Source organism: Pieris napi, chromosome 2 (genome assembly GCF_905475465.1).
Source record: "Pieris napi chromosome 2, ilPieNapi1.2, whole genome shotgun sequence".
Lineage (NCBI taxonomy): Eukaryota > Metazoa > Arthropoda > Insecta > Lepidoptera > Pieridae > Pieris > Pieris napi.
In genome coordinates, this window is record NC_062235.1 from 13,680,113 (window position 1) to 13,705,541 (window position 25,429).

Here is a 25,429-nt window from a genome sequence, read left to right on the forward strand (position 1 = left end):
CCATGAAATACATTATACTTTGTGTATCAGTCTACGCGTGCGTTACGCACCATCACAAATTAAAGTCGACACACCGAACCTCAACATAGGGAATGTTGTATATCTCAGTCATGTATCTGAGGCTAAGCGCGCGCGGGTTACTTTTGTCACATTAAAGTTTTTATCACAAACTTTTTTTGATATCGAAGCGTCATTTGCCGACCCAAACAGTTGCTTAAAGCATGGGAAGAGATAAGAAAAATATCTCTTCCCATGCTTTAAGCTTTCAGCTTTCAAATGAATGTCAGAGTAGTCTTTCAGTTTTGTATCATAGCGACCAACACTCTTTTCCACTTCTTCTATAGTTATGTCATTATCAATATCGTCTTCTTGGATATTCATTTTGCGTGCACCAAAGTGGGAAATGCGAACGAACAACGCTGAGACTTGAGAGTGACAATTTTGTCACTCGTGCGCGCACTGCTATGAAAACCGAAAGGCTTTCGTCATGGGCTTGTTCGCCGGTCGGCGTACATAAATGTCACCCAGTCGTCACGTGGTAACATGTGCGCATCTCCATACATATCCACAGGCTTGTTATGATTGAGGAAACAGTCACGGTGACAAAAGTAACCCGTGCGGGCTGGGGCTAACAAAATCAGATCGAGTGAAGGAAATCAAGTTGACCATAAAACCGACAAAAAATTATTTTATATAAAGAATGCAATTATTTAAAACTACTAAAAATTAAATTTTAACAGCGATATTTTACACAACTAAATCTCAAGTTATTTTTATTAAACAAAATTAACAATGTAACATACACATTTAATTTAATGTGGTTTTATTTATATTTTAAAATAACGTTTTTATTTGAGTAGGTATTATTAATAATTTCCAGTATTTAAGATAAAAAATAATTAAATTCTGAATAATTATAATCAATCAATCAAATAATAATCAATCCAAGGAAATCGTTGGCCATAATACTGATATAGTTCCAGGTATTTAGAATATAAACAGATATCGATCTCAGATCCGATTAACTAGTACACCTCTGTCTATCCATGAATTCATGAAGGCATCACGACTATATTTTCGCAATTTAAGAAAATGAGTTCGGTATAAAATATCAAGCAAAATCTGAATAAATAGAAAATGATTTATTCTTATTATTTAAATAATAAATAAACAATTCAGATAAAATAATTCAGTTTCACGAATCACGTAATTTCTGCGCTTGTTCCGTTTATTATTATTTTAACGGCCTTGAAACTCAGTAGCTTCGAAGTATACCACGTGGCTAACCGCTGCATAAATATTAAATATTTTGTTATTACAATGCTTGATACTGATTTTAAAGCGAATATACAATTACAATATATATAAAAATATACATTAAAAACAATTACATACTTTATTTAAGTATACAAGTAATTTACATAATAGTTTAGAAAATTATTGTAGGTAAGAAAATTATTGTTTCAGAAAACAGTTTTAATTAACTGTTGATCAGACGATGCTCTCTAGATCTAAACAGCTGTTCTATAATAATCATAACTTGCATATCAAAAACAACGCAAACCTTTACCTACATATAGGTATAAGCAACCCAAAAAACGCATTTTCTTCGCCCAACGCTTTTTCTCCTACCGAGGCCCTTTCATCTTTAACCACTTTCTTAAAAACAAAATTTTCACTAACAGTTCAAATCTCACATTACATACATTCACTAAAAATCTCAAACAACATCTTATCTACCTATCCTATGCTGATACAGAAAATATTCTTATTTCGCAAAACTAGTTATAATTTATATTATAATATAATATAAATATAATATATAATTTATATATTTTTTAGTGTAATTACTAATTAATATGTTAAAAAATAAAAAAATATTTTATAGAATAATTATTAATATAAAAAATCCTTATAAACAACTAGGATTTCCTAGGGTCTAGGACTATTCACAGTAGTGTATTAAACGATCGGTAATTATTTTTAGAACTGAAATATTATGCTATGCGTTAACGTTCTAGTACAAGATTTATATTCGGAAGAATAAATTGTTCAAAAAATGTGGAACGCTTCACGATTTTGCGTGTCATCCTTGCGCAGGGGCCATGCTAATCTTCTCTGTATCGTTCCAATTTTAGTATATGTACTGCCGAAGCGAGTACACTTTCTATGGCAATCAAATTGTTTATAAGCTTACGAAGCTACAAAACTCTGTTAGCGCGATTCAGAACTACAAAATACGTACTAATAAATATCACTTGTATTTCTCAAAGCTTTCGAGGAAATGATTTTTTTTATTTTTGTTTACATATATTTTAAATTAGTAATGAGTTTTAAAGAAATAAACCGTATTTTAAAAAAAAAATATTTATATAAATTATTTAAAGCGCCATCTATATCATTACATGATGACTAGACACAGCCAATCTCCTGCAACCAACCACCGAACAGAATGCTTTCTCAAAAGCGCTGCTAGGTGGCGTAATCATTAATTTTAAAATTTTATCTATTAATAACTTAATATGAATTTTATAAATTAACAATTTCTAATAATCAAACGTTTGTGTATCTTCTTTTATAAAATAAAAATAAATTTCTGTTTATTCATTTTAAGTACAATGTGTAAGATTTGGGTACCCTTTTAAGTAAAAAAAAACTTTAGAGGTGTCAAGGGACACCCGGATGGAACGAAATTCCTTTCGATTAATTTATATGTTAATTGGTATCATAACAGTATGATAGATTTTCTCGACACCAATCTTACGACGAAAAAAAAAGCCAACATCACGAGGTGTTCTCAGGCGGTCACCCATCCAAGTACTGACCTCGCCCGACGTTGCTTAACTTCGGTGATCGGACGAGAACCGGTGTATTACAATAGCAAATAGCAAAAAAGTGTCGTGACAAGTTTTCGTAAGAATTTTTCCCGTCTAGCCCCCTTTCACAACGCGCGATAAGGAACTTCGTTCCAAAAATACCTGTGTCAGGGTTCCCAGCTCTTCCATAACAAACTATGTATGAACATAGTGTATGAAATGTTTCTTTTTGTAAATGTATTAAACATTATTTATTTCAGACAATGTACTGACGAATGAAAGTAATATAAATAAATACTAGAGGCATTCTAAACTAAATTTATAGCCAGTGTCTTGATAGGCATCCGGCCTGGCTGCAGTTACCTACCCCAGTGCTACCAGTGGAGTTTTATTTTTTCTAAAACAATGCAGCTTATAATTTTTGGCATAATAGCTAATAAGTCGTTAGGCATATGACAATCCTAAGTGCTGCGAGATACTTTTGTATGTAATGAATAATTATTATATCCAAAGGTATCACTAGCACTACTTACATAAGTACAAAAATAAAACAGCGTTAGGTAATTATGTTCAATAGATATATACATTTATACAACTTTATGTAACTCTTTCAATGCATAATATATCATTTGACAATTGAATAGCACTTGCAGATAACTAGAATTCTAATTATTTGCTTCGACCCCATACTAACTATGGATTACGTCAATCCAATGTCTCGAGCCCCATCTACAACTCAGGGTCCCCAGGATATAACTATTATTATCTACTATATAAAATAAGTCGGGTTTTCCTTCCTGACGCTATAACTCCAGAACGCACGAACCGATTCCACGGTTTTGCATTCGTTGGAAAGGTCTCGGGCTCCGTGAGGTTTATAGCAAGAAAATTCAGGAAAAATTTCAACAGAAAAGCGGGATCACCAAACGAAATGTTACATAAAACGAAGCCATCTGGTGGTGAAACGGAGTTCGCCGAGTTTGCTAGTTATTATTATATTATTACTAGATGGCCTGGCGAACATCGTACCGCCTAACAGTCGATTCTTTATTTTTGTTTAATACTTATTCTGCTATTCGGGACACGGGTCTAGCTAAAAGATAAAAAAAAGAAAGTTGATAATACAACCAATACATTAAGTCAAATAAAAAAAAAATCGTACTTCAAGGAATGTTATAAAAAAAGAATCAGACAAATCGGTCAAGCTGTTTTCATGTTATGTTGTGACAACGGAAAACGGGTTTCATTTTTATATACAGTAAAATCTCTTTATTCGCGGGGTATACGTTCCATAAATAGTAATAGTTTATATATGTTATACGTTCCTAGGTGCCCAAATAAAAAACAAACAAATATATAAGAAAATCAATTTTATTGATGTTATTAAACATTATGTAATCATTATCCTCAGGCTTAGAGTAAATGTCACATTTTTAGTGCTAGTTGAAGCCTCTTCTTCAATGGGCTGTGAATTTAACATTTCCTCCAAGTCGGTTTCAGTCAAATCTTCATCTTGCGATTCAAGCAATTCCTGAATGTCACTTGATTCTGTCTGTTCGAACCCATCTCGTCTTATTCCATTTGCAATTTCGGCTATGTTTGCAGTCAAAGTTTGAACTTGCACGAATTCTTCGTCAGTTTTCGCAGTCAGAGCAGGCCATAGTTTTTTCCAGCATGACTTCAATGTGTGTGGTTTCAGTTCGTCCAATGATTCTTTTATGTTTACGATGCATTTTGTTATGTCAAATTTCTTCCAGCAACTTTCATATCAGGATTACACTCCATATTATCTATATGATATTGCGTTAAACACCTATTGGAATTTTGTATGAAATTTTAGATCCGCGAATAAAAAATTTTTTTGCCGCGAATAAAGAAATTGGGTTGCATTTTTTTAATCCGCGAATAGTGAAAACGCGAATAAAGGAAGCGCGAATAGGGAGCTTTGACTGTATATAATATAGATTATTTATAATCTGTTAGATATACAAATGCTCAAGAACAAAATTGAATTGGACAAAAAATTTGGAACGCTTCACGATTTTGCGTGTCATCCTTGCGAAGGGGTCATGCTAATCTTTTCTGTATCGTTCCAATTTTAGTATATGTACTGCCGAAGCGAGTACACTTACTAGAGCATTCAAATTAAATATTATATCCTTACGATGCAAAAAAACTATGTTACCGCCTTTCAGAATTAGTAAGTATTCATGTTGATAATTTAAATAATTTACATAGAACCTAATAGAAAATTACATTTTATATTTTTCGACCCACATTTTGACAGTTCTAATAAAAAACATTCTCGAAATCGCATACGATTTTTATATAACAAGAAAAGCAAATTTATGTTTTATAAAATATATCAAAGTGCCATCTATCTTAATTAAGTAAAACTACTCGACTACAAACTCGACCCCGCAAGTGACATGAATTTTATTTTGTCAAAATATCGTTAGATGGCGCTTTCGCGCTTATTATTTCTTGAACTTGAAATACAATAAAATTATATTCTGATTCCAACTCCTAACAAGGTAACGAAAACATTCTAGTATAGAAAAACCAAAGAAAATAAAACTAGCTGTTATAATAAATGAAATGACAATTTATACGTATTTTTTTATATGTAAGTATGATTCCTTTAGATGTCCCTATTTGATCTAACTAGGAACCCTACGAATAATAATCATTCTATACGAAATCTATTGGCGATTCATCACTTTATTATTTAATTAAGATTTCCATGTTAATTGTCAGCAAATTGAGGCTTATGTTATCTATAATTTAACATCAAAGATAATATACCCACTTCGGTAGACTTGGTCATGTCAATCGTATATGAAAAAAAAAAGGGTGCGTGTACTTATGTACGCGCGTAAGAAGTTATACTTCTTTGGCATTATTAAAAATAGTTTTTGATTGCATGCAAATAATTAATTACAATTAAATAATCAAAGACTGGAAAAGGAGTCATTAAAGTCAATAAAGTTCAGTTTACATTTGAAAAATTAATTAAATAAATATTTATTATTATTCTCTTACATTAAACAAATAAAACACTATTTATCTTTAAAACATTTTTATTTCATTATACTATTTATTTTTAAGTGACTCTAATGTCTTCATCAGAATTTCGGTTTGTAATTTTAAATTAATCATTACTTGGTTGTGCATCTACGAGGCTTCTCCAAAACTACTTGCTTTCTGCAACAAATAAGAGAATATTAATTTAAGCTCTGTCCATGCAAAACTTAAATTTTTTTATAATTCATATTATAAATTTTTTAACACATTTATATTAATATAATTATATAAATGTGTTAATAATATAATTTGTAGCACATGCTACAGACCTGGATAGCAACTTTCTTTTATTCTATTTAGAGATAGAGATAATTTAAATATAATACCGGTGTCTTCCTTGTAGGTTTCTTTGGAGTTGTTTGGGGATTCTTGTTGTTAAGTTCGACATGATTTTCTTTAACCTTTCTTTAATCCTACAAAATAATGAAATTGTTAAGTTATGTTGTCACTGTTGTGCACACCTTTGTTTGGCTTTTTTAGTATTCAAGTTATGTCAAAACTGATTTATTACCTTGTCATTGTTGGCTTTATTTGCTTTTGGGATATCAATTGTTTCCAAAATGATTTTATTTGTAATAACCTGAAATATATAAATAACATCTATTAATTTAAGTATCATGGTGAGTGGTTCGCACTCAGGTATTAAGGTGTATTATACCCACTGTCCATTATAAGTGGGAATGGGCTCACTTCTGGCAGGACAGAGTTTCGGTACTACAAGTGCAACAAGGATGTTTTGAGGTATTACAATATCTCTAACTACCCTGTAGGGGAATAAAGTAATGTTGTAAGCATATGCCTATGCTTGAAAGGTTGAACCTTGAACATCACCATACATCATATTTATAATTAACATTCCTACCTCGACACCATCACAATCAAATTCATTGAAATCTACTTCAAACCATTGTGTCTCGAGAAGGTGATGGTGGCTTTGTTCCACCTCCAGTTTTTGATGTTTCACGGCGATAAGATGACAACTCTTTTTTTGTATTCAATTTAGTGCACTTCCACTGATTCATCAATTGTTTTTTGTCTCTTGTCCTTATATTTGCTAGATTAAATCTGATGTTTTGATTAAATAATGTGGTCATTTTTTTGAGATGCAGGTACTTATTAAAATGTTTACTTCTCTGTTATATCGCTCCAAGCCTTCATTTTCTCCTTATTAGTATTCGTGCTTAAATCTTTGTTCTCAATTATTGATATATAGGGTCGTAGAATATTTCTAAAAAGTTGCTGTAACAAACGCAATAAACAAAAGCAATGAATAATGGTTCATGTTTCAGTTTTAATCAACAATAATACTCGATAATACATACGGATAGTTAACCTCAATTGTATTGAAGCACTCAGGAAGGTTAGCACAGTTTTTTCACAAATATTTTATATTATTTCACAAATATTTTGTATAATGAAAATAACTAGGTATATAATTATTAATTTTAAACAATAATTAAAACTCCTATATTTGTTTAAAAGGTAAATGTCATTGTCAGATGTCAATTGTCATGGTCATTCAAAATTCTTGTTAAGCTGCTAAGCTAGAATATGCGTGAAGTTAGCTTCACGCATATTCTATTTCTTTTTACTTGTAGTTTGTCTTATTCCCATCTCGCTCGCGCACGCTATATCACACTGCCAATTTTGTGTCATAGGTGCGCGCGCAATCGTAAAATTTCACTCTCATCAATTTTTCATAACGCGCCTAAAGAAGTACAACTTCAAAAAATGTGTTAATTAATTTTATTTCCATAAACTTAAGTATTTAATAACAAAAAGTCGGATAAATAGTGTTAAAGCTAGAAGAACAAACTGCTAATTTAAAATACACCGCAATTGAATTTCAAATGGGTTTGGGATGAATATTTAAAACCTAGAAACGGAGTTACTGTTATTGGAAATAGTGGATTTCAGTTTACAATTTGAATGTTTATTTCATTTAAATTCCTTGGTCTTTTATTTATATAAATTGTACAGCCCAAAAGAGTTATGTTTGCGCCACTTGTGCAAGAGTCATTATGTGATTGACAAAAGATTGTCAATGGTCAAATTTCATCCCACAGACAAACTTTTTTTTTTTTAATATTATGGCAATAGTTTTAACTTTATGGAATTCAGAAAGGAGGTACGGCCATATTGGGAACAAGAAAAGAAAATATGGTCGAGGTCACCAATATCTTCTCCAAACTTTTCCTTGTATTAACCCTGGAAAGATAGTCTGCGTAAAATTTACGCATGCGTTTTCGAATAATTGCTCTATCTTTCTAATTAGCGCGAATCCATAGCTGTGCGTTTAGGACATTTCATTCGTGGTTGGGAGCTGCCGCGTGACGTAAGTGTCAATAAGGTAAGTGGCACCGATTTTGAAATATAACGACCGCGTGAGTCAAAATTACGCATGATTATCTTTATCGTGACTTTTATGATTTTGGCTTATATGACAGTTTTAGTACTGTTTTAATACTTTATATTATAACTAATATTATAATTAAATTTTTAAAGATATTGAGGCAAATATATATCACAATGGGGAGTATCAATTGAAACCAACACGAAATCCTGGCCGCTCTTATGCAAAGTGATGACGAGCTTCCGTGTGAGGACACCGACAGTGAAGTAGCGGACCACGTTTAAAGTTTTCGTTTTTTTAAAGTAAAAATAAAGGAGTTTAAAAAATTATCTGCAGTATTAATTATTCTAATATATGTGTATATATAATAACATACAATTCATTAAAATAAACTATTAAACCTAGACCTACAACTAATTCAAATTCTTGCGTAAATTTTACGCATGATTATCTTTTCCGTATTACAAAATATGATTATCTTTCTAGGGTTAAAAACGAAATGGAATGCTATTAGAACAAAGACTAAAGTAAAATCTTATTGAGCATTGACTAAACAGTTTCAGCGGATCAACGCTTAAAATATATTCTGAAATAAAAAAGCTACTTGACTATTTATAACTTACAATGAAGTCTCAGGTGATCTTTACTCTGAGTGATGTCTTTGAATACGGACCTTAGGTCAAATTTCGTTATCAATTTATCATTCCGAACCCTTTCTAGTAATTTAATTATGTAGATTTGCTTTCCAAAGAATAGGATTTAGGATTACTGTAAAATTGTATTTTATCTAACTGGTATCTTTTCTTTTTTTGTTTTTTGTTTTTCAAATTTTTAGCAGTGCAAATTCGGTTGTGTTGATAATTTAAATTTAAAATTGAAAAATGTTTAAAATTTAAGTTTAACGTGCGCGATAAAACATCTTTAGAAAATTAACAAAAATAATTTAAACTTATTTATCATAATTGTTTATTGAACTATATTATTACTCTTAACATATCCATAAGTTTAAGAGGCTCTGTTATATTTTATCCATTAGGTGAACCAGCAGACCACAGACAAAAAAATTCTGACAAACTAAAAGAGCTACTTTTAGCTTTATTCGCAACCAACGGTTTTGTAAGTTATGTAAAACGTTTCTTTAAGAAATTGCTTCGCTTATCGTCGTGGGACTTATATACCATTCTCGCTGAATTGAATGAATTTCAAGGTACAAAAGCTGATTACAAAATGTCAAATGTCAAAAGTCGTTATATAAACATTCAAACGACCAGAGACACTGCCTCCAAGTACCTAATGAGAAGTCTATTTATACGACACCTTCTCGGAAAATAATAATAGGTACATTGCGTAATTATTGTTAAACTGATCATTTTGTAGCCACATGACAAAATAGTTTCTTTCTATAATCTTTGAATAAAAAAACTAATCAAAATGATTGGTCTCTTCACTCTTGTAACCTTGTTGTACAATGTATTACGTTTCAATAGAACATCTTATACGAGAACAAAGCTGACACCGCAAGTCTTTTCAAAAGCGCCCGCCCCTGCGTAAGATTCAATAAAATTCTCAAAATTTAGCTGTTTAATTCGTCAACGAATTGTTAAGCGATCTCCTTCCTCTGTTTTATAATTTCTATATGTAACATTATAAATATTTAGAGCACTCTATCATTTTTCGCCCCCTAAGGCCGTACGTGACGTATATATTTCACTGTTATTTATTGAAAAACTTCGCAACCCTTGGAGAGTATTTATGAGAAATTCTTATATGATATGAACGGCTTACTGGCAGAATTTAAATTGAAAATATTTTTATCACGTATGCTCTGATTCTAAGCTTGGAGTTTTATTGAACTTATTAAAATCTCTCATGTTCGAAGTATTTTGCAATTGTATTTACGTGATACTGTACCATCAACTAAGTTGGCTATCCTGAGCTTAGAATAGTACTGCTAGACGACAGAGTGGAGTAAAGTAAAAGAAAATATAAAGTTACAATATTGGAGCTATATTAAAACAGTTTGACAGAAACAAAAATAATAATTATACAAAAATAAAATAGGAAAACGGTAACTGTTAAGACAAGAAGACAATCAAGCAGTAGACAAAAAACATATATGAGATTACATATAAATAGTAGATTATATGACAATATAAGGATAGAAAAAGATATATGTTGGTGTGCTTAAGGAAAGGGAAACAATTATTTTAATTTATTTATAACATTGCATTGCATTTGTGTATGTCGGTAATTTAAGGATCTAAAATATGCCGGTTTCCTTGCAATATATTCCTTCATTGTATGACAAAGTTATAGTCGCTCATGAAAATAATTGATCAGAATTCGCACCAATCGGCTTTTGCAAGGACAAAACTATTTATGCTTCGTTACGCCAATTAATTATATAAAATGATCAGACGTAATATTATTATTTATAACGTAACATTTTCCTCTCATTCAAGATGATTTCGATACACGAGATAAAAATAGAACTACATGGAACACTAAATAGGACAATAAATAACGTGTACTACAGAATAATGGGCGATTGCTCAGTGACAAATAAGTATCGATGGGCTTAAAATAGAGCCCACATAATATATCGCATTCGTCATACTTTGACATAAATCGCATGATATTCGCGACTTTAGGGTGACAATGATTTACACATGTTAACACATAATATTAAGGTGTTTTGTGATTAATTTATTAGTAACTTAATTTGTATGCATTAGGGACATTATTAAGTAATTTCTAGTTCCAAACTTAGGTTTTATACAAGTACTAGAATACTTTTGTATTCTGGTATTTAGAACGTCTTTATAAAGAAGTACAGTGTTGGCCTTGCTTCAGCGTGCAACTCTCATCCCTGAGGTCATAGGTTCGATCACCGGCTTTCCACCAATAGACATTCTTTCAATGTGCGCGTTTAACATTCGCTCAAACGGTGTAGGAAAACAACGCAAGGAAACCGGGTTGCATTAGACCCAAAAAGTCGACGGCGTGTGTCATGCACAGGAGGCTGATCACAAACTTGCCTATTAGATTGACAAATAATCCTGCAACAAATATAGAAATCTGAGGCCCAGACCTAAAAAGGTTGTAACGCCATTGATTTGATTTACTGTATGAAGAAGTTGTTATTTATGAGAATATTAGGGTCATGTACTCAAATCCAATCAATCAATAATTTGTGAGTGCTACGTTGACCTACTTAACATCTAAAATAATTAATAATTTATTTGAGTGTGACAATAAGGTTTTGCATTTCCATATTAGCCGATGATTTAAAATTTTTAGACTTCATAAACTAAAGACAATATTGTAACAAGGCGCTGGTGATTGGTTTAATAAATACAATATTATTATAATACACTTGAGAGATAAACTTAGCTGGAACTTTAATTTCCGTTTGTCAAAATCCAATGTGTTTTGCAATACTGGCGTCTAACTCAGCGTTAAGTCGCTTTATCTTTTATCTTTGATTCATTAGTTAATTCCTTTTTAACTTAACTATTATGTAAATGTAAAATTAGAAGCATTAATATGTATTTCTTTATTGACGAGTCATAAGTGTACATTATGTTACCTACATGATTAAATGATTTTTTACTTTTACTTTTATTATGATATTACTGTATTGAATGTCGATGCTTCGGTGGAAGGAGAAATTGTGAACATTTTGTGACCACTGCACCGTCACATAAATTGTATTGTTTTTAAATATTTTATATAAAATAACTAATAACTTTGAATATCAGAAGTAATCTTGTAACTTAAAAATCTTATTTTCTCTCGTAAATAAATAACTCGTTAAAAAAACTTCCGTTTTTTTTAATAGTTTTAATAAGAATAAATGTATGTTTACCCTACCTTACACTCAGCACAAGTAGGTACATCGATTTACTTCGACACTTGAAAAATCGAAGACACGTAGTTTTGTATTGTGTAGAACAATTTCTTTGTTCGCTAGAAATTTCTCATTCATAGACCCAAGGATGAATGGGCTTTGTTTTACCCGACTGTGTAGGAAAGGTATATCCTTTACATTGTATTTTGCGTGAATTTAATATCAATCTTAAGACTGATCTTATGAATCAATAGTATTGATTTGTTATAATATAATGATTATTATCTGTGTCAAAATCGCTTGGAAACAGAAATAACAAAATATTGAGAATTAATTAAAACTGTGTAAGCTTTCCTCCTGATAATAAAAGCCAGTCTGTATATTAAATTATTATTTAACTCCAAGCATACAGACTGCAGAAAGAACCTTTGTCAGCATGTCGAAAGTCGCTCTGTCCATTTTCATCATACTTACGTAACTTTCATTCAATACCGAAGAAAGCCTCTTTGAAAAAACTTCAATATTTGAGTATGAAATAAATCCGCTTAAGAACAATAACCTAAATTTCATCAGTTTCCTAAGTGGTGCTGATACTTTGCCAACTACTAAATTGGCTTCAATCTAGGTTTTGGCATGCTATTAACTCGGCACACTAATTTACTAGCTCGATTGTATACAGAACATAAATTATTAGGTTGGTAAATTAAAGTGTGGATGTTTAATAAATAGCTAAGTCATATACAGTTGGAAAAATATTTAAAAATATGACACTTAAATAACACTGTTTTGTGAAAAATATAATGTATATATTGGACAGAAAAGACAATTCTTAAGCCAGCAAAGCACTAACAAGCCGTGTACGAAAAAAGTTATAGTTAAAGTAAATTACAGTTACTTATATATATTATGTTAAATATATTATGTTACTTAAACCTCACAGGATACACATTTTCTAAGAAAATGAGGATCGTTATTTAAGTACTTTTAAAGATTCCAAGTTATTTAGAAAATTTAAGAAAGCAAGATCATAGAACAGCCAGTGTGATATTGTAGCAAGCCAATTGTTGTGGTCACAAAGTTTAGAAGCGTTATCGAAATTAATTTATAATCAATAGCTATAAAGTCGGGGGCTTGGGCCAGCAGGTGTGTACCGAAATTGATCGACCAATGTCCCGTAAAATGTAATGGATTCACCATTAGGGTTGCCGAGGCTTTAGATGATTTATTTTTGTTAAACGACGATTAATTACAAGTCTCACTTCAAACGTTCAAAATATAGTTAGACTTCTCTCGGTTCTATTTACTGCTACATATATTATATATCCTATGTAGAATTGATATGTTCTCCCGTGTTTGTACACGATTAACGTAGAAGAAGTTTTAAAGAGAATATTGAATAACATTTGTTGCCTGTGTCTCGGTACCTCGGTACCAATGAATTAATCACTTCGCGCATTTATTCTTCAATGTTTTAAAGCGTACCAAAATATGAGTTTCATGACGACGAAGACATGGAAACGTAGTTTAATAAGAACGGACGAGAACAACTGGCAATAAACTCTCCGCCACTCTTTTTAATCGCCAAGCTTTTTGTTGTACACAATGTTTGTAAGGAGCTGCAACCTTTACACCATGTTCCACATGATATCTTAAGTTATTAATAGTTAATTAAAAATAAAAACAAACAAAGATTTGTCCTCTATCAGCATTAGCATTGGCATGGTGAAATAGGAGCACGCATTTTCAACACGCAAATAAAATTACATCGTCTAATTCCAACAATATTAAAAAATCGAAAAGTTTAATTAACTGGTAAGTGGTGACCCTACGGTCTTCCCTTCAAATTGCCCATTTACAAAATAATACGTTATAGGTAACGTGTCGATTTGCTTCGGTAAACAATAGATTTTTAACACTAAGTAAAAACATTTACAAAAACCGAGTTTATTCAAACCGCATCACTGTCCCTCAATAAATGCTACTTACTATTGGTTCTGAAATTAGATTAAATTCTTAACAAGAAAAATTAACCAATGAAAATAGTATCACAGTAGTGTGCTTTGTCCTTTCCTCAGCTGAAGTTAATGTAAATTTTACGCTTCTACTAATTAACTATGCAAGAAGTAAAAATCTTCAAACGTAAACTATTTAACAACATAATAAGAAACCACATGTCTGTCATGACATCTCTTGGACGATGACAGATAGGTACATAATTATGATCACATACTTGCCTGATATATATACAGAAATCTCAGCCCTAGAATGAAGAGAGATAGTACTGAGCTGCAACAAACATTTCCAAGTAATCAAGTCATAATTTAGCAACGTTCCTTTCCTCATTAAGAAGCCACTTCTTCAATTCGTACTCCCTCGTAAACTTTAATATCCTTACCAGAAATTCGACCTTATTCTTTATTGCGGTCAGCGATAAGAAGGGACATTTTTGCGTGGCCGTTTCACGCATCATCGATAGCCTGTTTTATAGCAAATGGAAGATATCGAATGGGTTTTTCATAGGTCCTAAAGCCACGAATGGCTCGAGTGACCGGATAATAAAATTATATAGGACAAAAACCTTAAGGTATTAATATTTTGTGAATAGAATAAATTTTGTAAATTGCGGCTGATTGTGTACAATTTTCTTTGAATGAAGCCTAATAAGGACCTATCGATATAGGACTAATAAAATGTACTGAAAATGATGAAATTAAATTGTTCTTTGAATAAGAAGGGGCGGATCAGAATCAGTATAGGTTTTCTAAAGGTTCTTATACTTCACAAGTGGTTGCCAAAATGTAGATTTTTTTTGGCAGAAATTGGAATTAGCGTTCAGTAAAGGGTAGCTTGGGTGTCTTGTATGTCTCGTGTACATTATATCGTGTATAAGCATGAACTTTCTGGAAAATGTCCTTTCCACGGTGTCAAACAAGGAAATTAGAGCAAGTGCTATTGTAGGTCTTGGCTAAAGGCGGCGAACGAAATATTAAAAACAAATATAATTAAGCATCCTACTTTTGTACTCGAATACTATATCCGAATGAAATGATTTATAACACTTAACCTTGATAAAGAGCTTTACTGGTTCTTAAGAATCATGTAAAAATATGCAAGTGTATTCAATATTTAATCAAAAATGAAAAAAAAAATCAAATTATAGAAAACAAAACAACAATAATTGTATTATCCTTTATATAAACAATTTGTTTTCCAACATGACAATTGTCTCTCCGTGTCAAACTTTGTTTAGCAAATACATTTTGAAACAAATTTAAATTTCCATTTATCAAGGATCAAACCCGATCCATTCGTTCCGCTAGCAAATGATATTGCATTGTACAATGGATCCCATCTAGACGATTACTTATTCAAAAACGTCGTATCTCCCACCAACATTGTTGAATAGAAATGGACCCTTTTACTTTTTATGACGGAGTGTAATCGCGTACTCAGAAATCACATTTAGAACCATCTAGATTTAACAACATCGTATAGCCAGCAGATAAAATCTTTGAATAAAGAGTTATATGTTATAGATAATATGATATAAAGTCGGGTGGCAAGATTAATACGTTGATTTTGAGAGCCCATGACCTATTAGCAATGACAAAACATACGGTTGTCAGCGTGATACGGGATTTATTGTGCTATAACGTTTTTGATGACCCTCTCCTTATAATTTCTCTTATTACGAGAGCAATAAAGAAGGTTTTAGGGTGTTGTTTGTTCTATCAAATAATTAGGAGCGGAACAAGAGTTCACAATTAATTTATTGCGAATGGTACGTTTGTGTTCATATTGTCGTTGAGTGAATGCGTTATAATTTATTTTTCATGGATATTGATTTTTTGCTTGTAGTTCCTTATTATTATTTGAATTAATATAGAGTGCAAGCGTTAAATGCTAGTTCTTTAATAATACTCGTATATTTTTGTATTAAAATTGCAAATGGTTCTTATTAGTGTCTAAGTAACAGCATAAACAAGTAATTGTCTACGGTAATAGTCATTTAGTATAGATTATATACTGAATAACTATTTTATCTATAAACTCCACAAGAACGCAATCGCCATATACTCTTGCTTACAAGCTACAACTCAAAATACAAAATACAGATTTTTGGTTAGAACCACAATATACATTCATAAATGTATGGCATGGCAAAATTTTCAGATATTAGCTTTCGAAATAAATACATATTAATTAGTATATATTTAATATTTGTAAGTAATCACTATTTTGTATGTGATACACATTTCAAGACTACGTCAAATCATTCAGAGGAAAATCTGCAAAACTCGAGAGAATCATCGTCAGTCCGCGCTTCGATGCGTCACGTTTTTCGCGCATAGGTTGGGCGTGTCGACATCTTCCGCCGACATGCACTTTTCTCTCAGTACTTTTTTTTATCTAAGACATTTTCCGACAATTCTCATCGCTATGTATTCTACTCGTACCGACAGCACGGTCCCATTTCCCGCTTGCTCTCGCAGCTTTAGTTTTCTCGACTTTTCGCCGAAGAGGTACCTACTTGGAGGTAGTATTCTGAAAACGTTCTTAGAGAAGATAAATTCATATAACTAAATCAAATTATTGATAATTGTATTACAACACTTTTTATAATACTTTTTTTTAATGGCTGTTATGCTGTAAATAATAAAATATAGCAAGTGCACACATAAATGGAACAATAGTTAGGTTTGAGAGCCGCACATTTAAAACTTTGCTTTCTATAATTTGTCTGATTCACAAAAATCATTCAAGGAACGTTTGGCGCAAATGTCGTTTATCAACTACATATAGCCACAGATATCTTTAATCGGCAAGTGTTCTCTGCTTTTCGAAATAGAACCACCTACACAATATTACAAATAAGGTCAGAGGTGTGTAAAATAGAACGAGGTATTGTTTAATATCAGGGATTAGGTGTACGTGACTGTTTCGAGTTGTAGTATTGATACTGTGTTTACTCACCATTGTTTTGTAATTGTATATGCCCTATATATAGATAATAACAGTGTTGGTCGTGCTTAAGCGTGCAAATCTAAACCCTAAGCTCGACAAATTTCCTGTGGTATTTCTTTTCTAAATCTTGTTTAATAATTATTAAATTAAATATAAAAATACTCTTAATATCATTTTAAACTACAGTAGTAACCAGTTCAAGTAATATGTCGATACAGAAATAAATTCACACAACTTCAAAAGAAATCGGAATATGATTGAACAGTAAAACAAATTTAAACTGGGATGCCAGTAAGACTTCATTGTATAAAATACAAAATTGATTCGATTAAAAACAAGGTGGGCATCGATTAGAATAATTATTTGACTGTCTGTCTTAACGAATTAACTCTTAAACCAGTTTATGGTTTTTAAAAGGATTCAGTAGTATCGTACTAAGTATAATAGTTCTTTACGTATATTTAACAACAAAAAATTGCAGGTATCGCGTCAGCGCGAAAAATTTAATTCGTCGACTATCACCCATATTCCAATCACACAATCAGAGGAGTTGTTCGGATTAATACTTGCAGCTGAGTTTCATCATTGGACAAGGCAGAATATACCACCGTAACAATACCGTATCACCGGCTGCTGAGCGTTTCTTAAGGCAGTTTTTACCGTGCACCACCACTATGTGGAACCAGCTGCCCACAGAACTATTTCCGACCCAATTCGACTTGGAATCCTTCAAGAAAAGAGCGAACCAATTCTTAAAAGTCTAGCAACGACAACGAGCCTTCTGTTAATGTGAGTGTCCAGAGGCGGCGGAGCGATGTGACTAAACATCAGAAGAACCTTCTGCCAGTTTGGTTCTTGTTACATAAAAAAAAAACACGATCCTTGAGTGAGGACTCATAAATCAATATTTTTTAGTAGATATATTGTATAATATTTAAGAATTGCATTAGACAGATAGATTTTAAGCGTTCAGTTCCATTTAGCACATAAACAATTTCCCACCCCACACTGACCAAATCACTTGAGCAAATAAATCAGACGCACAATGACAAGCCGAACGTAAAGAAGATGCAATTGATGAAAAACAAATTCAAAATGGTTTCCGAAATCAAATAGATACCAATGAAGCCGCGTGGCGTATTATCACTTTGCAATATTAACGAGGATACTGATAATTGATATGAAACGCCATTATGAGCCTTAGCATCTAAGTAATAAGGGTATGACTAATATTACTGACGGCAAATCAAGTATCGATGTTATGGCTGAGCAAGCCAGGGTTCGAGGGTTAAGCAAAGTTATAGATGCGGATACGAAAGCAGAAGTCTCTGGAATACTAACTCTATGTCACGGGCATAAAGGTGAAGTTAATTGTTAGGAATGTTTTGATGCATGGTGTGTTGTATGGGTGCACGCGGCACATAGATAATAAATGCTTTAAACAAATAATTACGTTATTTGATTTTCGACGGATGATGGTAGTTCGCAAATATTCTCTCGTGGGATATTGTGGGGATTATATGTGCGTTCGTTAATTAATTGGTGCGGATATAATTGCTTAATTAGTTCTAAACACTGTTTTAATGATTTGCAAATGTTTTGGATACAAAATATACTCAAACTCAAATTAACTTTTATTCATATAGGTAAAAAACTTAACTTATGAACGTCAACAGAGAATATGTTAAATTGATTCTAAATTTATAATAACTAGAAGTTCGCCAGTCAAGGTCGTAGAGCAGGCAAGAAGAACTGGCAAGAAACTCTCCGCCACTCTTTTTAATCGCCAAGTTATGAGTCAATCAAATTGTTTGAACTGGAACATATCAATCCTAAGGATTAGGATCGTTTAAATATTCGTCTAAAAGCTTTATTGATTAATTTACGTTTAACTTGGGTTTAGAGTTGAATTTATGCGGTGATAATTCTCTATATTCGCTTGGGAGTTTGTTGTAAAAACGAATACAATGTCCATATAAGCAGTGGTTTATCTTCTGGAGCCTGGTTAATCGTATACTTAGATTTGTTCTGTTTCGAGTATTATACTGGTCAAAGTTACCATTTGTTTGAAAATTGCTTATATTTTTTGGACAAACAACACGGCTTCAAGAATATATTGACCAGATAGTGTCATAATATTTAATTCTTTAAACTTACGTACTGGACGCCCTACTTCCCTTGCCATAAACAGTTATAAATAGTTTATTTAGGTATAACTGAAACATGTTAAGCAAACATTAAAACATATTTTTTATATATTTTAATACGACAGTCTATTAGTTGCTTGTCCTTATTATTATTAAATTATTTTTTAATGAATTCAATAATTGATGAGTGCATAATGTTATCTTTTCACATTGGTTAATTTCAGCAAACAAAAAAACAAAAAAATCTTTAAAGTTTGGCGACACGTCGGTTAAATTTAAAACTAAGAAAAATAATTGTAAATACATAACTTCAATCCGGTAAAAAATTGTTTTATTATCAAAAGTTATGTCAATAAAAGACAATAAAAATTCTTGGTTTGATTTCACAAACAATAAAATCAGTCTCATTGGAGACTGACTCTTATTGTTGTCCTTGATCTGGAGAAATTAAGAATTTACGGCTTTGCACAAAGTGCCATATGCATTCGTGTTTTTCTTTTTCATGTAAAATAAGCAGCACGAACATCGCCTAGTACAAAAATGGATGAATGCAAAACTATTTAATAATTTAAGTTACAACGAATAACATATTGAATATTTTATCATAATTGCAGATTACTTGAATAAATATGGATATTTCCGCGCGAACGAAATTGCAGGTAGCAGTTTATGAAGCTGGCTAGTTACGAAATTGTATTTTGAGTTATTGCGTTCAGTGTAACAGAGTAATTATCGTGGCTGCGTCAGTTTGCACAAATTCATGCACATTTGGTAGTTATCTAATTGAGGTCAAACCTAAAATCTAATCGCTTTCCATTCCAGCCGAAATGTGTCTAATTGGTTTTATCACGAAGTCATATTTACCTATCATTTATGTATGCTGTGCATTTTACGGAAAATACAAAAGATTAGCAAGGAAAAATAATTCCGATTATGTTCTACACGTGATTCGAATTAAAATATACTACGACAAAACTAGGAAGAGTAATTGATATTTTACAAGATTTTTTTTGTCTCAATAATATGGTCTTTAGGAAACCAAGACCTCTTCATTCTGAAGGTCGTGTTAGTGGCGCCCTTGTGTTTGTTCTTGATGGCAATCTTCTTGCTAAAACACAGGAAAAGATACATGCCTATAAAGGGTTTATGCCCACTGTGTAATTTAAAAAAAATGTATATGTAAAGTATTTTGAATTTATTTTATTTATGTTATTTATGCATGGATATATAAAACTATTTCAAACGAATGGGAAGTAAATCGTAAATCAAAAGTACATTAAAGTGAAACTCTGCAAGCGTTTAATAATTCAGGAGTGCTTCAAACTATCGAAATTAATCATGCAAAAGTTTATATTGAATTCCCAACTTATCCTGTTTGTTTTATACTTCGCAATATGATGCTTCATTAATTCGTTTGTTTTCTTAGTTACCGCTACAGAATATACCAGAACAACCGAATATATTTACAATAAATTAACATAGATTTTCGTGGAGGATTTTCAGTTTAACGTCGAAGTAACCACATCCTTAATTATGATTGGCTTAACACTTACGTCAAATACTGTCACCCGTTTGAAGACTCGTAGAATCGCATGGAATTGCCATCAGCCTTCGCTCATATGTACTCGCCATAAGTGTCTCTGTAGCATTGAAGTAAGTAGCCTTGGGCACTATGGCCTCTAGTGAAAAGAGTGCAGGTCGTTTTTTAGCCACGCTGCGCTTGCCTCCGTCAATATTCCAGCCATTTTGGAACCAACCGGCATTCGGACGATGACAAGTGGCCTGATGGGATGACTTTGATCTCTTGGAGGATGGGACGGGCTTTGGTCTAGGATCCTACTTTTTAACTTAACGACAGGTTAGCTCCGACTCACCTACCCCGAACAAGCATAAAAGCTGGCGCAGCTGCAGAGCAGGCGGATAATAGTAGATGAAAGAAATATAGGAGCCTTTCCTCCAACTTTGATTTTGTTCCTTTGGAGTAGAGACTCTTGGGTCATAGGGTTAAAGTGCAAGGGCCGTAATTAAAGATTTATGTTAGCACCAGTAATATAACTGATGACCATGACCAGAGCTGGTGCTTTACTCGCTCAACGATTGTTCGTTCGAAGTATAGCAACCAGGGACCAAACTTTTAAATTTATTTTTATTGTTTATTAAATTTACAAGTATCAGTCACTCTGTTAAATGTATAAAGCCTTTTAGTTAATTGGATTAAGAAGTAATACTTGATTAGTGAAAACTTGGAAAATGCTTAAGTAATGTGGAAATATTGCTTATTTATGTTTCTTAGGAATGTATATGTGTACTCAATAAAGATAGACTAATTAGAATATATAAAACATTTAATAAACCAATTGAAAAACAGGAATTTCAAATTAGATTTTCAATTGGAATAGTCGTACCCTAGGAGATTTGATGTCCCTTGTTTGTTGATGACATTCCGTGAGTTAGTCCACAGTGATTCAATTAAAAATACCAACATACCAATCATAAAATTTATTATTTCTAACAAGCTGTAGATTTTTATAAAAATATGCCCTCATCCCCTATATCGTAAACTAATATAAATTATTACAATTTACAAAATATGACATAAATTATTTACTTATAACTAAACTATTTGAAATGGCCAGGTAAACTTCACAAAGCGAATACCAGAATAATTATTGTTTACTGTTTTTACCTATATCTATCGTTACCAAAATATCAGAAATGTCTCTCATGAATACCTTGACAAATTTTGTGCCTCAAAACTAGCATCGTTATCACTAACAACATCAATTTGTTCATTGTCACACATCTCGCTCGAGTTCTTTGAAGAGCAGGTAGATTTTGCACAGCAGCATTTCTTAGTTCTCCCGTCACTCGCTAGAGGACTTTCTTCCTTCTTCAACTTAACTCGGCGGTTCTGGAACCAAATCTTCACTTGTTTCTCGGATAATTTCAATCTAGATGCAATTTCGATTCTCCTAAGTCTAGACAGGTACATATTCATTGAGAACTCGCGTTCCAACTCAAGAAGCTGGGTGCCTGTGAAGGCAGTTCGAATACGTTTGCTCGAATCTTCTTTTAAAGGCACACGTTTCAAGTCCTTAGAGTACCCAGGCAGCAGTTCTTCGGGATGAGCGAGTGGAGGGCTTGGGGTTCCATTGCGACTTTCACTTGATAATGATGGAGACCTTTGGCCCTGGCTCTTCGAAGGTGACGTCGCTGTTGCCTTGTATGGATGGTGGAGATAAGGAGAAACTGACTTCTTTCTTCTATTCACATAACTCACGGGTTCCTCTTCAGTTTTCACATAACCTTCGAACGATCGTTCACTTTGTGTATGTGTTTCGTAAATGTCTGGCTGTCGCGGTAATTGATGAACAAGAGGGTATCGAAAATTCAGATGCTCCAGAAACGGCCTGAATAAATCCGGAGCTCGCTGTTGATGTAGGCCGAGAGTAAGTAAATTATTTAGCGGATATGGATAAGGTAGGAACTTAGGGCGCGGATCCATTTGGTTAAGACCGAAGTTGTGTAAGGATGTCACTTCTGTCTTCTTACAGTCTTTCGACTCACTGATTAACGTATCGACTAAGAACGACCTCGACATCTTGCTGTGTACTGGTCGATGCAACGTATGCTTTGCAACTGATTAAGGAGGGTGAGATCACTGGAAAGTAACAATTACAAAAACTACCCCCACTTAGTGCACCCCATTGTAAATAAACACAATAGGCCTCACTCGAAGCGTTTTGGCAATTATGTGGCCCGTCCCACCCTTTTGTCGGTGAGCCGTACCCCATGATAGTTGAAAAAATTGTATTATGAATGAAGCATTTTAGTAGCTATGAATAATTTTGTATGGGACGTTAACATCCCCAATATCAATCCCATTAAAATGAATTTGGTTACTGTTTTACTGGTTAATATGATTTTATAATTCTATTATGTTATTTGTAGTTAAGACCTTCTTTAAACTCACACGTTTTTAACATAATGGCTAGTAATTGACTTATATGTAATATATGCATGGTAATTGAGAGGTGTTTATGAGTAAGAAATAATTTCTGCATGAATGCAGTACAGTACAGTAAACTGTATACCATGTTTAGGAAGTACTTGAAAAAGATGCTAAGTAACAAACAGAATAATAAATACAATTACTACACCAATACTGCAATACTATCAGTGGCGCTACAACCTTTTTTAGGTCTAGGCCTGAGATTTCTGGATCTGTTTCATGATCATTTGTCAATCGAGGTGATCAGCCTCCCGTGCCTTACGTGCGTCTAAAGCAAGCCGGTTTAATCACGATGTTTTCCTTTACCGTTCGAGCGAATGTGAAATGTGCACATTGAAGGAAAGGCATTGGTGCACAGTCGGGGATCGAACCTACGATCTTTAGGATGAAAGTCTCATGCTGAAGCCACTAGGCCAAACTGATAATATACGTGTTCACAGTTGGCAAAGTAAAGATTATTCTAGTACCAAAACTTTTTATTCCCCCCATAAGCAAATTAATTAGGTATGAATACTCTATAATATGGACCGTATGCTGTTCACGTGATTTTGATACTCGTAAAAGAAGTACTAGGGTGGGTATACTCTGGCCCCGCCCAAAGCGCCCTTATTTGGACCGGTTTATGAAATATTAAAGCTTGTATTGTGAGCTTATAAAATAATTGTTACCATTATTATCATGTCAGATACAATTTAGAGTAACTCTTCAGATCATTTTGTATTTTAAGTGCTTTATGATGGGCCTTTGAAGGTTATTATTAGGTCTTTCTTTGAGGCTGGGATACAAGGGAGTTAAATTGTTCCAGTTTTATATCTCGTTTGTATTCGTAATGAAGTTGTCAACACCGTTACTATAGCAAGCTGTTATACATTTCGAATCAACTTTTAGGACATGACAGACACATAAGATCATGCGGTGAAGACCCGGTTATGACCCCATTGGTTTTTATTTCTTCATGAGCTAAGAACACACTCTCGTAGGTATATGGAAGACACTATGAAACCGGCCCATATAGGTACGTGCAGCAGACGTGTTCCACCTGGCTCAGCATTCCTGGCACAATGCTGAGCCAGGGCCAATTACAACCACAACACACAAATTACACACTTAAAATGTACCTTATTCCTTTTTTATTATTTCCATAATTTTTTGTTATTTTTCTTTTTTGATTATTATTATTTTGTGTGTGTGTTTGTACTAAAAGTTATATATAAAAAAAATAACGAAATACTTTTTGTCTTAAAGTGATAGTAGGCAAAGGGACACACACATTGCTCGAAGGCTCGCCAGTGCGTTGCCGGCCTTTTAAAAATTGGTACGCTCTTTTCATGGAAGGAATCTTAGTCGAAATGGTTCGGAAATACTTCAGCGGGCAGCTGTTTCAACGTAGTGGTGGTGCGCGGCAAAAACTGCCTTAAGAAACTCATTTAGAAATGTGTGTGCCCATACAGAAGTATTCATATACTTTAGAAGGATAAATGTTAATAATTGTATCTTTAATCTCTGAATTCAAAGAAACCCGAAAAGAGTTGTTGACTTGAAAAGCTCTCTATAGGATGAGGAAGCTCAACCATTCGCAAAATATTGTTCTATTCATTGTTAAAAAATCCGCCGAAGCCAAATATAATCACGATGTGAGAGAGCAAACAGTGTGCAACGGTAAGTAAACATTAGTTTATCTAACATCTCTTTATTTTATACATTTAAGGTGTTCGACACACGAGCTTTTTTCATACATTTTGTTACTTATTGTAGACAAATAAAATATATGTTACGTTAGTAATTAAAATATCTGCAGATTTAATAAAGGAAATGAATATTATCGATATGAACGACGTTTTAGCGTCAGTAGCTTATTATAAATACGTTGTTATCGAGAGTGTGTCATAGGGTCTGCGGGATATTATAAAACTAATATTAATTCTACCGAGATTTACTAAGTAGATAGAATATTAATACCATGGTATAAATGAAAAGTATTGTAAACTCGCTAGCCTTCTGGCATTGGGAGTGTGTTTTTTTTAAATTTAATCATCTGATGTTAAGTGATACCGCTGTCCATGGACAGTCACATTGCCAGAAGGCTCGCAAGTGCGTTGCGGCCTTTTATGAATTTGTACGCTCTTTTCTTGTTCATGGGCTATCAGTTAACATCAGATGAGCCTCCTGCCCGTTTACCCTTGTTCTATAAAAAAATATATA

The 25,429-nt window shown here is 32.9% G+C and overlaps 1 protein-coding gene, 1 long non-coding RNA gene and 2 other non-coding genes across 4 annotated transcripts; 1 reads left to right on the forward strand and 3 right to left on the reverse strand.

The window, feature by feature from the left end:
* Positions 1 to 2,055: 2,055 nt before the first annotated feature.
* On the reverse strand, positions 2,056 to 2,162 carry LOC125063091. Its single transcript, XR_007119466.1, has one exon. It is a non-coding gene; the product is annotated as a U6 spliceosomal RNA (small nuclear RNA).
* Positions 2,163 to 4,835: 2,673 nt separating this feature from the next.
* On the reverse strand, positions 4,836 to 4,942 carry LOC125063092. Its single transcript, XR_007119467.1, has one exon. It is a non-coding gene; the product is annotated as a U6 spliceosomal RNA (small nuclear RNA).
* Positions 4,943 to 8,106: 3,164 nt separating this feature from the next.
* LOC125061089 lies at positions 8,107 to 8,745 on the forward strand. The gene is made up of 2 exons (XR_007118974.1): positions 8,107 to 8,250; positions 8,406 to 8,745. It is a non-coding gene; the product is annotated as an uncharacterized LOC125061089 (long non-coding RNA).
* A 13,148-nt stretch (positions 8,746 to 21,893) lies between these two features.
* LOC125062017 (homeobox protein ceh-13-like) lies at positions 21,894 to 22,819 on the reverse strand. The gene has a single exon (XM_047667632.1). It carries the CDS (start codon positions 22,814 to 22,816, stop codon positions 21,938 to 21,940), a length of 879 nt encoding a protein of 292 aa, XP_047523588.1. The 5' UTR covers positions 22,817 to 22,819; the 3' UTR covers positions 21,894 to 21,937.
* Positions 22,820 to 25,429: the final 2,610 nt, after the last annotated feature.

Coding starts and splice junctions, on each gene's coding strand:
- LOC125062017 (XM_047667632.1), bottom strand. CDS start 22,816: ATGTCGAGGTCGTTCTTAGTCGATACGTTAATCAGTGAGTCGAAAGAC.